Source organism: Hibiscus syriacus, unplaced genomic scaffold (genome assembly GCF_006381635.1).
Source record: "Hibiscus syriacus cultivar Baekdansim isolate YM2019G1 unplaced genomic scaffold, ASM638163v2 tig00110163_pilon, whole genome shotgun sequence".
Taxonomy (NCBI): Eukaryota; Viridiplantae; Streptophyta; class Magnoliopsida; order Malvales; family Malvaceae; genus Hibiscus; species Hibiscus syriacus.
The window spans coordinates 1,540,400-1,554,838 of NW_024062610.1; the positions used below are offsets into that span (position 1 = coordinate 1,540,400).

At 33.7% G+C, this 14,439-nt stretch overlaps 2 protein-coding genes across 2 annotated transcripts; both read right to left on the reverse strand.

The window, feature by feature from the left end:
• Nucleotides 1-1,488: 1,488 nt before the first annotated feature.
• Nucleotides 1,489-2,126, reverse strand: LOC120216710 (plastocyanin B'/B''). The gene has a single exon (XM_039214060.1). It carries the CDS (start codon nt 2,083-2,085, stop codon nt 1,582-1,584), a length of 504 nt encoding a protein of 167 aa, XP_039069991.1. The 5' UTR covers nt 2,086-2,126; the 3' UTR covers nt 1,489-1,581.
• A 1,746-nt stretch (nt 2,127-3,872) lies between these two features.
• Nucleotides 3,873-5,149, reverse strand: LOC120216711. The gene is made up of 4 exons (XM_039214061.1): nt 4,915-5,149; nt 4,734-4,816; nt 4,362-4,619; nt 3,873-4,237 (listed from the first exon to the last, which is right to left on the reverse strand). Exons 1-4 carry the CDS (start codon nt 5,030-5,032, stop codon nt 4,064-4,066), a joined length of 633 nt encoding a protein of 210 aa, XP_039069992.1. The 5' UTR covers nt 5,033-5,149; the 3' UTR covers nt 3,873-4,063.
• Nucleotides 5,150-14,439: the final 9,290 nt, after the last annotated feature.

The following is a 14,439-nucleotide window of genomic DNA, read 5'->3' on the forward strand; positions in this document are numbered from 1 at the left end:
CGAAAGGATTTAGAAAGAAATATTAATTTTTAGAATGACCAAAAATATATACTCCTTATTCCATTCAATTATGGGGCTTAAAGGACTTAAATTAATGTATTAATCTCGAGAGGGAAAAAAATAGGGAACATATTAAGTTGAAATTCATCATTGAATAAAGGAATACAATAACTATCTGATCAAATTTATACTTAGTATATAAGATTTATTTGCCCTTTACAATCGGTAGAATACTAGAATGTCGGGATCTACAACATGGTTCATGATCTTTTTTAGTAGTCTCCAGCATTATACATTGTTAGATTCCCGATTGTAATGTATGTCCTCACTTCTGGGGAAAAGCAAAATTTGGGTAATTCATAAAAGTTGGATCTATGATGATGCAAAATTGCATAGCAGCAGCAGCATTTTACATGAGGTTTTTCCTCCCGGACTCCATCACAAATGATAATCTTTCTATTCCAATTATCTCAAAAGAAAATTTCAATGGCATTGTGAATCAGGATGAGCAGTCAAGCAAGAAAATGCAGGATGTTTTAAATCATGCCTTGCATAGAAGATATGCTTACTCTTGCCCGCACTAGCTCCTGCTCTCCGAGAAGAAAGATGGCCGTCAATACGGCTTTTTTCTAACTGTGCACAAGTAAGCTACATGTTTCATTGATATTTGACATATTTTTGTTGATCATATGGTTTTATTTCCCTGGTTTCGGTATCATGTGCGTCCGGTTTGCCTCGGTATGAACATGAGACATACATGTTCCCTCAATTTGAACTTATAAAATGCAGCCCTAAAGTGCGTTTAGTCTGCAACTACTTAGTAATGGTACAGTTACTAAGATGTTTTCTTTTTCTTAATCAGGTGATAGCGTTTGTCCAGAGTCTTAAGAGAATGGCCATTCCTTGGAAATGGCAACTAAAAAACAGCCTAGCAAGGATCAGTTAACAACCCAGAACCATTCCGCACTGGACTTAACATTGCATGTAGAAATCTTTCAACTGTACCGCATATATGTACTACTAACTACTAGAAATGTTGAAGTAGAACTAGTCAAGTTGAAATGGTCCCTTGTAGCTTTGTAAGCTATAAAAAGCTATTCGACTTGAGGTTTATATATTAAGATATAGAGCTTAGAGCGTGAACGATCGGGGGTGCTGCTGTAGAAGCCAGAAAAGGAGTCTTTTTTCAGTTGCCTCTGCAAGCGGCACACTGAACTAAATGATTAATGATGTTACCTTCTCCTATGAGTGCCTCGATTATGTTTTTTTAGATTGGCTTCTTACGGTTTATATCATTCGATTAGGGTATATGCCTTCAACCTTGTAGTATACTCGGTTTTAATTAATGGCTAGAGGAAGAGTTTCCAAAAGAAAACCAGAATTTAATCGCTTTAACGGTTGGACTTGGATGGTAAAGCAGAACAGAAATCCTATTACAAGCAAATATAAATACATATTTGAAGTAAAGGGGAGATATAAACATAGAAATTCAGGAAGATCCCATCCATCCCCAGCACTCTAAAGCTCAAAAAGTACAAGAGATGTGTGAGATGATACACGCACAAAGCACAAAGCTGTAACTTAGTTAACGGTCACTTTTCCAACCATACCAGCACCCTGGTGAGGAGAGCAGTAGAAACTGTAGCTTCCTTTCTCGGTCAAGGTAACAGCATAAGTCTCTCCAGGGCCATTGAGTAGGTCTTCCTCGGACATGGAGATTTTGGATGCATCGACCCCGCTTGGGATTTCGTCCTCGTCGAACACCACATTGTGTGGGAACCCAGCATTGTTCTTGAACACAATCTTCTCCCCAGCGCTCACGCTGATATTGCTGGGGACGAAAGCCAAAGACCCATCATCACCACCCAGCAAAACTTCAACGGCCAAAGCATTACTGGCAAGGATTGCGCTTGCAGCGGTTGCAGCCACAGCCAAACCCACGTCCTTAAGTGAGGCCTTGATGCCCACCCTTGGGACCGGAGAGGCTGAAACCTTGGCTGCAGAGCTTACTTTAGCAAAGGCTGAACCGGCCTTGAGGCCAGTGAAGGATGGGATGGTGAGAGCTGCAGAGGTGACGGCTGCCATTGGGATAAGGCTTGTTCAGTTGGTATGTGTTCTCAGTTCTGAATCGCAGCAGTGAAGTGAGAAAGAGGTTGGCTTTTAATAAGATGAGGTTTGATATGTGGTTCTAAATTGATGAGGAATTCATGATTATCAGGACGGCATCTACCGAGGATTGATATGATTGGCTGGCTCGGATGTTATCCCCTACGTGGCATTAGCCCTTAGATGTGAGGTGGAGAAGAGTTGGATTGGATAGAGGTTAATTACGCCCAATTTATAGAACGATGGAGTGTTGTCGCATACAAACATATTTTGTAACTCTCGCTCCTCATACTTCAAGTGTTTAACAACATTTTGTCATGAAAATTTTAACATATCTATTTTGAACGTGAAAATTAAGTTGATTTTAATTTTAGAATTGAAAATGAGCCTAATTGATCATAGTAAAAAGAGCATCATAAGAAGCAGTCGAGAGTCGAACAAAATCATCGGACCAGAACCATTGCCTTCAAAATTCACTAAAAATACATATGGAAAAAAATCATATCTTAATATTAATATCACTTGCGGTAAAAAGCTGCATTTTGAACATCAGAAGCAATTATAACCAGGAACTTAATCCTCAACGGCTGATACACGAGCGAGCCTTAATCCTTACCGGTTGAGAAACAAGCGGCAATGAGCCAAACCAAGGAGCTGATATTTTTGCCACTACCTATACCAAATGTGGTGCACATTGCACAACAACAAGATATTTCATTTGAAGCCACAGAAGGACCACTCTGACAATATTAAGCCACCGCAAAAATACACATACCATCCATTGAAAATCCAATGACTTCTATATCTTCGAATGTGTGTACAGCAGCGTTGAAATATCAATATTACAAGCTGAAACACTGAATTTCCTCCACCAATCCAAATTATCACCTTCTAACTCCATTTCTAAGGAACAGGATTCTTGACAACACCCTTCCGAATTCCATTTCTAGAGAGTTGGTTACATCTCCAGTCATACAAAGTCAAGATTTCATTGTCCCTTAAAACATTTCCAGTACTGTCTTCAAAATGTCCTCGATCTAACTTGACAACTTTGTAGACAAAATCTCTTTAGTGCAGCAGGTACAATGGACTTCATCATTCTACAAACATGAGTATGTTGGAGTAGATAATACTTTGCAAGAGATCCATGCAGCTAACTCTTAAGATGATGAGATTTCACAGGTGAGGAACGATTACAACTGGAAAGAGATGCCATTGCCACCCAGCTCAAATCCCAAATCTAATAGTCTTAAGCAGAGGTTAACGTAGTTGGCATTAACATATCACCATCGCTTTTGACAATGATGATAAAATACCTAAAGATTGCAGCATTCTTATAACCATCTGCAGAGTTCGTTATAATTTAGCTATAAAGAAGGCAACGCATATCAAAGGCCCTAGCTCCCCAACAAGATGATATATCTTCTACCTAACTCAACCATATGTCGATACTAGTCCCAGTAAGGGCATTATCACCTCATCATCATTACTACTTAGTCAACCCTGATTTTGAGGTGCAATAGTAATACCCTTAGAACATGCATAAAAATTCCAAGTGGCATTACTTTTGCCAAAACTAACAATAATATTTCTATAGATAAGTTGTGCCTAAAAAATTCAATGGGGTCATAACTATATCAGTACAGAGTCGAAAACACCACTTAACGAAGCAAATGTAAAATTGAAAATTATAACACAATCAAATAAAAAATTCAAGTTAAGGCTTAAAAAGTGCATGCAGCAATATCCCACCAACAAAACAATACTGAGCTGAACAACAAATGCCATTGCTATCATGCTAAGCATTGTTTTGATTTTTTTATTTATAAATACAATGTTTAGCTGACAAGAAGGCTATAAGTTATCAATTACACAAAGCTATTCACAAGCATGATTCAAATCAGTTTTCCAGAATGAGCAAATAAATGTACAGTTTATGTGCCATCAACCCACCACTTCATAAAGGAAACATATTGCCACTACCATCATCATCTTCCTCATTGAATAATTTGAATCCGACATCCCATTCCGGGTCTCCCTTATAGTTGAAACTGGGGTTGACATAGCATTTCATCTCATGAAACAAATTCAGATTATCGACCAGCTTGTGGAAAACATTGCATCCACAGCACTGCAATCCACCACCATCACAGAACCATTCCACAATCAAAATAAAAGCAAATTCCCGGAGAGAAAAAAAATCAAAATTCCATCTTCATATGCAAATCCAATATTATTAGTTTAGAAAAACTTGCCTGAACGAATACGGTGCCATCGGTGTAAGCGTGGGGATTGATGGCACGAGTGGTTCGTTGACCGCAAACATTGCAAGTGAAGGCCACCCGCATCCGTCTACGTGGCGACTTGGTGAAGAGAGACCATGGAAAGGTAGAGACTTTCTCCGTACTGGATTGGTCCTCGGCTCCGGCGGGTATAGACGGACCCTCCATACCCGATCCAGTAGTCCAACCTCTTACAGACGCGTTGCTCAGAACCAACCCCATGGCTGCATCCTAGATTTAATTCCCCAAATTACTCACACAACAAAACCCGGTTCACTTTATTTTTTTTGGGGGAAAAAAACAGTTAAAAGAAGAAGAAAAATATATCAACTTCATTTGTTTTACCTGGGACAGAGTTTGATTGCCAAGGAAAGGAACGATGCTTGTGTTGTTAGGATCAGATAGGAGATCGGAATCATTACTGTTATCTGATAAAAAAAACATAAAAAGAAGACAAAAATAGTGTTAATTATAGCCAACGAAAGGGGGAAACGGATTGAAATAAAAAGGTTAAAAAAAAGAATACTTTTGGAAGGGGCGGGAAAGCGTATGATTTTAGGCGGAGAAAGTTTTGGCTTAGGCGAGAAGATGGAGAAGGAAGAGGAGGATGAAGAGATGATAGTCATAAAGGTGAGTGTTTCCATGGGCGTCGCGTTATGTCTGCTCAGGCGTCGATGCCGATGGAGGAAGCTTCGAAGAAAAATGGCTTCTCAGCTTTCAGGTCTTCTTTGCAGGATCCGGACGTAAATTCAGGGCCTCTTAACCAGTTGCCTAGGACACGTGACGCCTTTAAACCCCATTCATTTGTTTTAGGGTGAAGTACACAGATTATCATTAAGCTACACTTAAATGATCGTTTTATCCACTGTAAATTATAAAATTATAAAATGATCATTAAATATTATCAAACTAGTACAAGATAATCATCAAAACTTATCAAAATATTATAAAATTATCAAAATTTATCACTATTTCATAACATTCTGTGATTTTTTATAATAATTTGATAAACTTAATAATTATTTTATAACTTTTTAAATTATAGTTTCCAAACATACAATGTTAACATATTCAGTGACCACTTAAGGTATTTTACCTTATATTTTAGACGTAATTGAAAAACATCTTTTTTTGCCTACTTTGAGCCCAATGCTCAAATTGACCTGATAAGGCATAAAATATTTTATTTTGGGAGCTACATCATTTGTTATTCTATTTTCAAATTTGTCATATGAGTATATCGAGTTTTAATAAAATATTTTTTGAAATTTATCATTTTAACGTGATAAATTTTAATTTGAAATTTATCATTTTAACGTGATAAATTTTAATATAATTATCTTTTTAAAATATATTATTTTAATGAAATGAGTTTGAATAAAAATTGTTATTTAAATAAATTTGTAATGTGAGTGTGACGAGTTTATTGTTATATTTGTCGTAAATTCATAATTAATTTTAGAGATTACTTAATTAACCAATTTTATTACTCAACTGGCCTATTAGGCCTATTTTGCCTACTTTCAGAGCTTGAGAATTCAAAGGAAAGACAGACACAACTAACAATACTTGGGTTTAGATTCAAACCCAGAATGGATAACATAGCTGTCTGGGCCTTTCTCAAAGCTTTTAGATTTATTTATTTGATACATAAATTAAATGCAAATGTTATTTAATATTGTAATATTATTATTTAATACTTTTTGAAAAAAACTATTATTATTTAATAAAAATAAAATATTAATAAATTTGTTTTAAAAAATGGTTTAATAATTATTATATTGACAAAAATGATATTAATTATTTTACATTCTTAAAAATAATATTTTATAATAAATAATATTATTTATTATATTTTATATAATATTATAGTTTTTTTCACTAAACTTTCCAAATATTTGAACCTATATCTATTTATTTATATTAATATATTTATTTTAATATTGAAATTTAGACAAATTTACGATACAATAAAAGGAATCTGCGCTTTGACATGAGAGGGAGTGTGTCAGGTCAATGTAGAGTAACTAGCGATAGCAACGGGTTGGGTTAGGGTTGTATTTGTAATTAATTCTATTCGATTCAAAAATATATATCATTCACTTGAATATGAATCGATTCGAAAATTTTATATCTTCCACCCAATTCAAAAAATATATATATTCACTTGATTTCAGCCCGACTTGATTTTTAGAGTATAAATCCGATACAACCCGACCTTACTCAATATAAAATAAAGATTTAATTAAAATAATAATATTTTTAAGGAAATTACATTATTATCACCTAGTTGGGTTGGGTCGGAATTTTTTCACTTCCACTCGAATCATACCCGACTTGATATCGTGTGATAAAAAAATTGACATGATCTGACCCGAATATAAATTTTAAAAAAAATTAACTCTATCAGACTGATCGGATTAAAACTCGTCGGTTTCGGGTTAGATAGTTATCCACGGAGTAACAAAGGGATAAATAAACAATTGGATCCCGTTATTTAATCCGGGGATATCTTGGACCAAGTGCCGGGGAAAGTATGCAACTATTGTCTATCGCATGAATTCAGAATTGATGAGAACAGTACCGTGGACCAAAATAGGAAGACCGTCGGCAGTAATGAATAGGGTTGTAAATGAGACGAGGTAGATCGTGAGTTACTCAAGATCGATTCGATCAAGTCTTGATAAATACTCGGATCAAATGGACTCGACTCGGACTCGAGCTCGAGCTCGAACTCGAGCTCTGCTCGAGTTCTTAACCATATATTAAAAATGTTATATTATAATTTTAGATTTTTTAAAATTACATTATTAAAAATATATTAAAATACATTATTGATAATTATAAAATTTTAAAAATATATTAAAAATTCTATAATACAACTAATTCATATTGTAATGCATTTAATATCAATATACTATATTGTACTTACCTCTTAAATCGATACCAAGTCGATTAATTAAAATATTTATAATGAATCCTAACGCCTAAATCCTAAACCTTGAATCTTAAACCCTAAATCATAAATCCTAAATTCTAAACCTTAAACCATGAATCCTAAACCCTAAATCCGATTATGTGATAGGGGTTAAGTTATGCACATGAATGTAACATACAAATTATACAAAATGATGTTATGTGTCTCCTAAATAAATCATTCGCATATTTATACATAAACATATCAACATACAAAATAAATATACACAACTTATTGATTGAGACATGATTTTATCATATCTTAATGATGACTATCAACACCGTCGTTGCTTTCAAGCACTGGCTCACCAACATAATATTTCAAGAACTAACTCGACGACATAATATAAACGGAGATTTTGATGTACAAATACAACTAAAACGATGGGATCATATTTTATCATACCATAGTCGATAAGTTAACATCAATATCATACAATCGCCAATTTTTTAATGAAAATTGACGAGTTTGAATCATATGAATAGTTAAGGTAAATACATGATAGGATTATGATATATATAATTATAAACAATTAAAGCGTTTTAGAATGAAAGTAGAATTTGGGATAGTTATAAAGTAATATATGTTTAATTTTTTTTAATCAATTAACAATGCTCACACATCCTACAGATACATTTATTTAAACTCAAAACCTTTATGGAGAAGAACATTTCCTTTTGTTAAAAAATTATTAATATTTTAAAAAATATACTTGAAATACATTTCATATAATATTTTATTTCTTAAAATTTGATCGACATTACGAGCTTGAATTAAAACCTAAACCCTAAACCCTAAACCCTAAACCCTATAAATTAAAGCCCAAACTCTTTAGTTTAACTTACGGAGCCGTGTGGTGATGAATCAAGCTTGAATCGAGCTCGAATTGAGTTCGAATCGAGTTCGAATCGAACTTGAATCGAGTTCGAATCGAGCTTGAATCGAGTTTGAATCTCGAGTTTTTGATTTTTTTTTTTTGAATTCGAGCCTTTTTGAGTTAAAGTTTTAATATTATTTTTCGAGTTCGAGTCGAGCTTGAAAATTTTAGGCTCGCGAGTTTTCGAGTCGAGTCGAGCTTATATTTAAAGTTTTCGAGTTCGAGTCGAGCTCGAAAATACTTAAATTCGACTCGGTTCGTTTACACCCTAGTAATGAATGAACGAGGGAATCTTTGTCTGACTACCAAACTAAAAGTAACGCCAGGGATATTAACTCTGTCCTGCTTTATTCTTAATTTATTTAAAAAAACTTTAATTTTTAATAATATTTTCTTGGAGTTGTAAAGGATGGAATGAAAATGTTATAAGGTTCAAGGGTTTAAAGTGTTCTCAGATTACTTACAAATTAATTAAGTTTTATTTTATTTTATTTTATTTAGATACATGAAATGATAAAACAAACTAAAGAGACTATTTGATCAACATTTTTTACTTTTTCCTTACTGATATAATAGTCAATTTTATTGATGTTGCATTTAATGTGAAAATATGATGTGATGTATGAATTTGAATTATTTTTAAAAGTCTGAAATTTTAATTAATTATTGTTTTAAAAAATAAAACTTTATTGATTTTGGATTTACTCAATTTATTTAATCAGTATAATTGATTTACTTTTAAAAATATTTGATGACCTCAAACCTAAATATAAAGCACCCATGAGAATGAAAGTGATGTTTGTATTTTAATATTTAAGGAAAAGTTATTTGGTTGGTTAAAATATTCGTGTTTATTTTTTTAGGTTAGATTTTTAACTCACTAGAATTTTTTTTATTTTTTTATTTTAAAATTCAGTTTTTCTCTTTCTTAAGATTAAATTTAGAATTTATAAAAAATATATTTAAGATAAAATATTTCAAAAAAAAGGGTAAGGTGGCTCAGAGATAAAAGGTTTACCTGAGTAATTTTCTTTTACTGCGGATGAAAATATTTGAAAGACGCAGCGAAACCAAACACGAGAAATAAAACTATATTATACCTTTATGTCCATAAAGGCTGTTTTGTAGCTGTAAATAAATGCCCACCTATATAATTTATTTTCTTATTAAAGATTTGCCAACGCTCCTGCTTCTCGCATTAACTATCCTCAACTCAGCTCACTCCGTTGACTCATTCAAACTCTGCACCTCTTTCCTCTCTATATATTTTCTTTATCCTTAAATTTCTAGGAAATTATATATTATATCTAAAAAACACAATTGTTGGACACTTTATTTTCAAATCTTAATTAGTCGATGAAATGTGCTAATTTATATTATTTATTGGCTGTAAATATTCGATGAAAATATTAAAAACTGTAGTAATGCTTTAGATGTTAATAAAATTTATACATGCATTGGACTATTGGGAGATACGAATCCGGTTGATCAAAAGAGAGTAAAATGTTGTTGCGGACACTTTGACCAAGATGAGTCCCCCAAAGTCTATTGGCGAAGAAAGGCTTTTGAGACGATGAAGGCCTCCAAGGAACGATGCGGTGAGGCTTAACACAGATGGGGCAATAAATCCGCGTACCATGGACGCTGCGTCACAGCGTCTGGTGGTGTCAGTAGAGATTACGCTGGTCAATGGATTGGCGGTTTCCACTGCCATATTGTTAGATGATCGGTTCTCCATGCTGAATTCTAGGCCCTTTTGAATGGACTCTCCATAGCTTGGGAGCGGAGAATAAGGGTGCTCAAAAGTGGAATCGACGGCAAAGAAGTCGTGGATGCTGTCAGTAAGAACCCACTGTTACACAAGGCCACTATCATCTGAAGAGTTCGCAGATTTCTCCAACTACACTGGAGTGTTAATATTCAGTACGTTGACCGCGAAGCTAATAAGCTCGCGGATGTTCTTGCTCATGCAGCGCGAAATGATAGGAAGGATCTGCAAGCAACTGCTGCCCCAACCTTCGGATGAGTGCAGGTGGCTGTTATTCTTAGATAAGTCGAACTAAACGATAGTCTTTACACTGCTCTTGCAGTGATTCCATTGTAACAAAAAAAAAAAAGGCTTTTGATACCCCACCAGACGTTGAAGCATTGGTTATTAAAGAGGAGAGCATTAGTGCTGAACTTGTATTTTTGTTCATTGTTAAACAAAACAAAAAGTTATACATGCACTAAATGTAAAAGAATCATGCCTATTAAAATATACAATCAGTGTAAACCCGGGAAACATTAATAACCAAGATAATAATCTAGTTGGACGTTATGTGGCATCAGTTACTTACTTGCATTTGGATACAGTGGTTTAATGACAGATGAACTCATCATTGAGTCTACCATGACCGCCGAGTCTTTCTTCAGTCGATCAAGGGACGATGATTTGGATACAGGGAAACCAGATTGGATCGTAATTCCATCACCTTCATAGTTTGCTGTATGCTAGCTCTGAAGGTACGTAATACGTATAACAAAACATATTTGACGTCCAATACATATAATTACTAATTAACTCGAGCTATATAAAAAGGTTATATTATAGAAAGTCCATCAATGGGCTCACTCTTTAGAAAAATGAAAAAGTTCATTAATTTATGCTTAAAAGGTTAGCTGAGCCTGTTCTTTGGTTTTATAGTACGAAAGAAGAATGTCGGAAAAAATGAAGATAAAAAGAAAGGGTAATGCAGAAGAAGATCGTAGGGGAGAATAGTGTACCTTACAATCGGTTGCTGGCCAAATGGATGTTGTAAATCAGAAGAAGAGATGAAAAAGCACTCGGATATTGGCACGGCTCAATCAAAGCACAACAAGCTACGTGAAATTACACGTAAAAACTCTTTTTGAAGCTGTTTTGTCTGAGTGAACCGAGCCAACATCGCAGTTACTATTTCAACCATATTGGAGAATAGCATGCAGTTCATTTAGGTTAAAACGAAACAGATGATGAATTTGTTTTATCTGAAAGAAGTAGCTAGCTAGCAGTGATTTCAAAGGAGAAGAAGAAGTAAGAGAAGTGTGAGAAGGAAGTGGAATTTGTTGGATCTAATTTAAGGACATAAAACAAGAGTGTTGCAGTGGGTGCATTAAAAACCCTGTACTACCAAAGCCACATCGAGGACCAGAGCATTTAATAACAACCCTTAACCCATCCCCCTAATATTCTCTTCCCTCTCTTTCAAAACACCAAACTCCATATAATGGAATTGGCCTTTAAATCCTTCATCTTTTTCTCATGTTTGCACTAACAAGCCAGAGTCTCAGAAGGCACAGACTGCAAACGCTGAAGCATAATTAATAAGGGGAATCGCTATGTTGAATCTCCAACTCTCCCAACTGCCTGCACCTTAATTACTATTTGTAGAATCTCATCATATTAACGATACAAACATTTTCCCTCGGTTTCCTACCATTTAGTTCACTGCCGTACAGTCGGTTAACTTCAGTGAGTGTACTGAGACTCTCCCTCCTTAGAATGTTATGTTCTCCGGGGAGCAGTGAGAGGGACATTGAAGTTTTGGTCTCGTTGGTTTCATGTTGTATAAACTAAAATCATGTTGGGTACTCCACTTCTATGACTTGATTCAAATTTAAGTATGTTGAACTGGGACAAGCCTAATAGGCCCGGGGAATTTTAAGGGACCAAGTGGACGTAAGATATTAGGCTAAATAGCAGCACAAATGCTCAGACAGAACAGAAGATGGGTTGGTATATGAGACTGTATGGGCCTGGACATTATGAAAATAGATTGCTCTCTCGTCGGAAAAAAAGGGAGTTTGCAATTTACTTTTCAATCCATAAAATACAGAAAAAGGCATTGCTTATAACCAGCCTGTGTTCTGTCATGTGCTATATGGTAACAACAGACAACATCGTATAAAGAGATACTCTTGTCAGTTGTCAGTGTAACTGACCTTAGGCGACATATGCATAGACCACTCAGCCAATGCCACGACGTTTTGTTGCAGCCTTGCCCATACACCCATATATAGCCCGTACCGCCCTACATAGATCAGTCATTAACAATGCTTGCTTTAGAACCTCGCTTTCGTAGCTCCTAGGGTAGTAGTAGATGGGATGATACAAATAGCGAGTTTTTGGAGATCGAATTCATCAAGGTTTTATAAGTATTCAGATTGAATGAATTCAACTCGAGTTCAAGCTCAACTCGAGTTCATAACGAGCAAAAACGAGTTACTTTTATATTTGATTCGAAAAGTTTGTTAACAATTCGAAAATATAATATATTAATATTTTTTTTAAAAATAAATTATTAATAATATTAATATTTATATATTGATTTTTTAAAAATACAGTAAGATTTTCATGTATTTAATATTCGTGTTCGAGTTTGAGTTTGAGTCTTCAATTGAGTTAAGTTTAATAATTTTTTTTTATTTCGATCCTTTTCGAGATGCTCACGATCTTCAGTTCAGGATTTCAAGTTCGAGTCGAGCTTAAAAATTTTAAGCTCGCGACTTTTCAGGTCTAGTCAAGCTTCATTTCAAAGTTTTCGAGTCGAGTCGACCTCAGCAATATTCGAGCTCGACTTGGCTCGTTTATACCCCTAGTAGCTCCGATAGCTCTCCTTTTCACCGGCAGTCGGCATTTATATGTTATATATATTCGTAAAATAGAAGCAAGTGTTTAAATTATATCTTAAGTTAATTTTGATGTCTTAATTGCTTTCAAAAATAGATATTTAATGTTTTTATTATACTTTTAGCTATATATATTTATAATTTGTATTTTTTAAATAAAATTAATTTGTTTTAAAAATCAAACCCGGTGTCGTCTTCTCTCCCTCTCATCCTCCCCTCCAACGATGAAAGATTACCACCAGTTGAGTTTTGTTCGGAGCAAGATGATGAACTCAATTGTAGCAATCGTGTGTAACGCACGGATAGTTGGAGCTGTCTGAATCACCAAAAAATAGTAAAGGAAACCTTAAAATTCTAACAACCCTTTGCGGTAATTTTTACGACGATCGACTTAGTTTCACAGTAGATGAGGGATTGAAGTTTGGTCGCGCTGATGAGACAATTCTTATAGTGTCAATGGTGACCGTCACGGACCAACGATGATTCATCGACGGTAGAGAAAATAAATTTTGAGGTTTTTCATAAAAAAGTATAATATTAATTTTTTAAATTTTGTAGAAAATTTTATATGCGTGACATGTATGAGACAACGAAAAAATTTAATGGCAGTCACAGTCTAGATACCTATAAATGTAATGTTAGAAACGTTATACACACCTATTTTAACGGAAAAAAAAAATTTAAGCTTCAAAAATCAATTTATGGTATAATCTAATCACTTATTTTTATATTAAGCCTTGTATGTATTATAGTACTTCTATTTTCATTAAACATGTGTGGTTTTTTATATCGATATTTAAAAAAATAATTATTAAAATATAATCACAATTTTAATTATTTATTATAATATATTATTGTGCAATCTAACATAAAATCATCTTTTAAGATAATTATTTATTTTTACATGTTTTAGTTGAATTTATCAATTTTATGGCGTTAGTACGAAAGTACTTATTATCTAAGAGATCAAAATAACCACAAATAGAGAAAATTTACCTTTTATATAATTATTTAAAATTATATTTTTATTTTAATCACTTAAAAAATTTAATTTGATCATTTAATTTTGATATTATTTCCTTTTTATTAACTTTTTATATTATTTTATTTTTTATAACTCAAACAATAAACTAAAAATAACAAACGACGTGACATACATTTTTGGTGATTTGGAAGTTATGTGATTCCCACTTAATTTTTTTTTCTATTTTTGTTTATTTCCAACAGAACTTAGCTTTTATAATTTCATCTCTATGACTATGTCATTGTCACGTTATATTTATTAATTTAACTAGTAGGAGGATCACATTCACACCATGGTAATAGAACAAGAATCAAACCTTACCGAGAAATATACATGTCCGTCCACTGATCATCGTTGGAATATCAATTTCATTTTCATGGAATAATAATCCTTTATCATTTATGCTATATTTATTTATTTTACTAGTAGATAATCCACGCATAAAGTGATAATACATTTTTAACAAAATGTCGAAATCATATCATTATACTCATGTGAAATCTTTATATCATGGATATTTAAT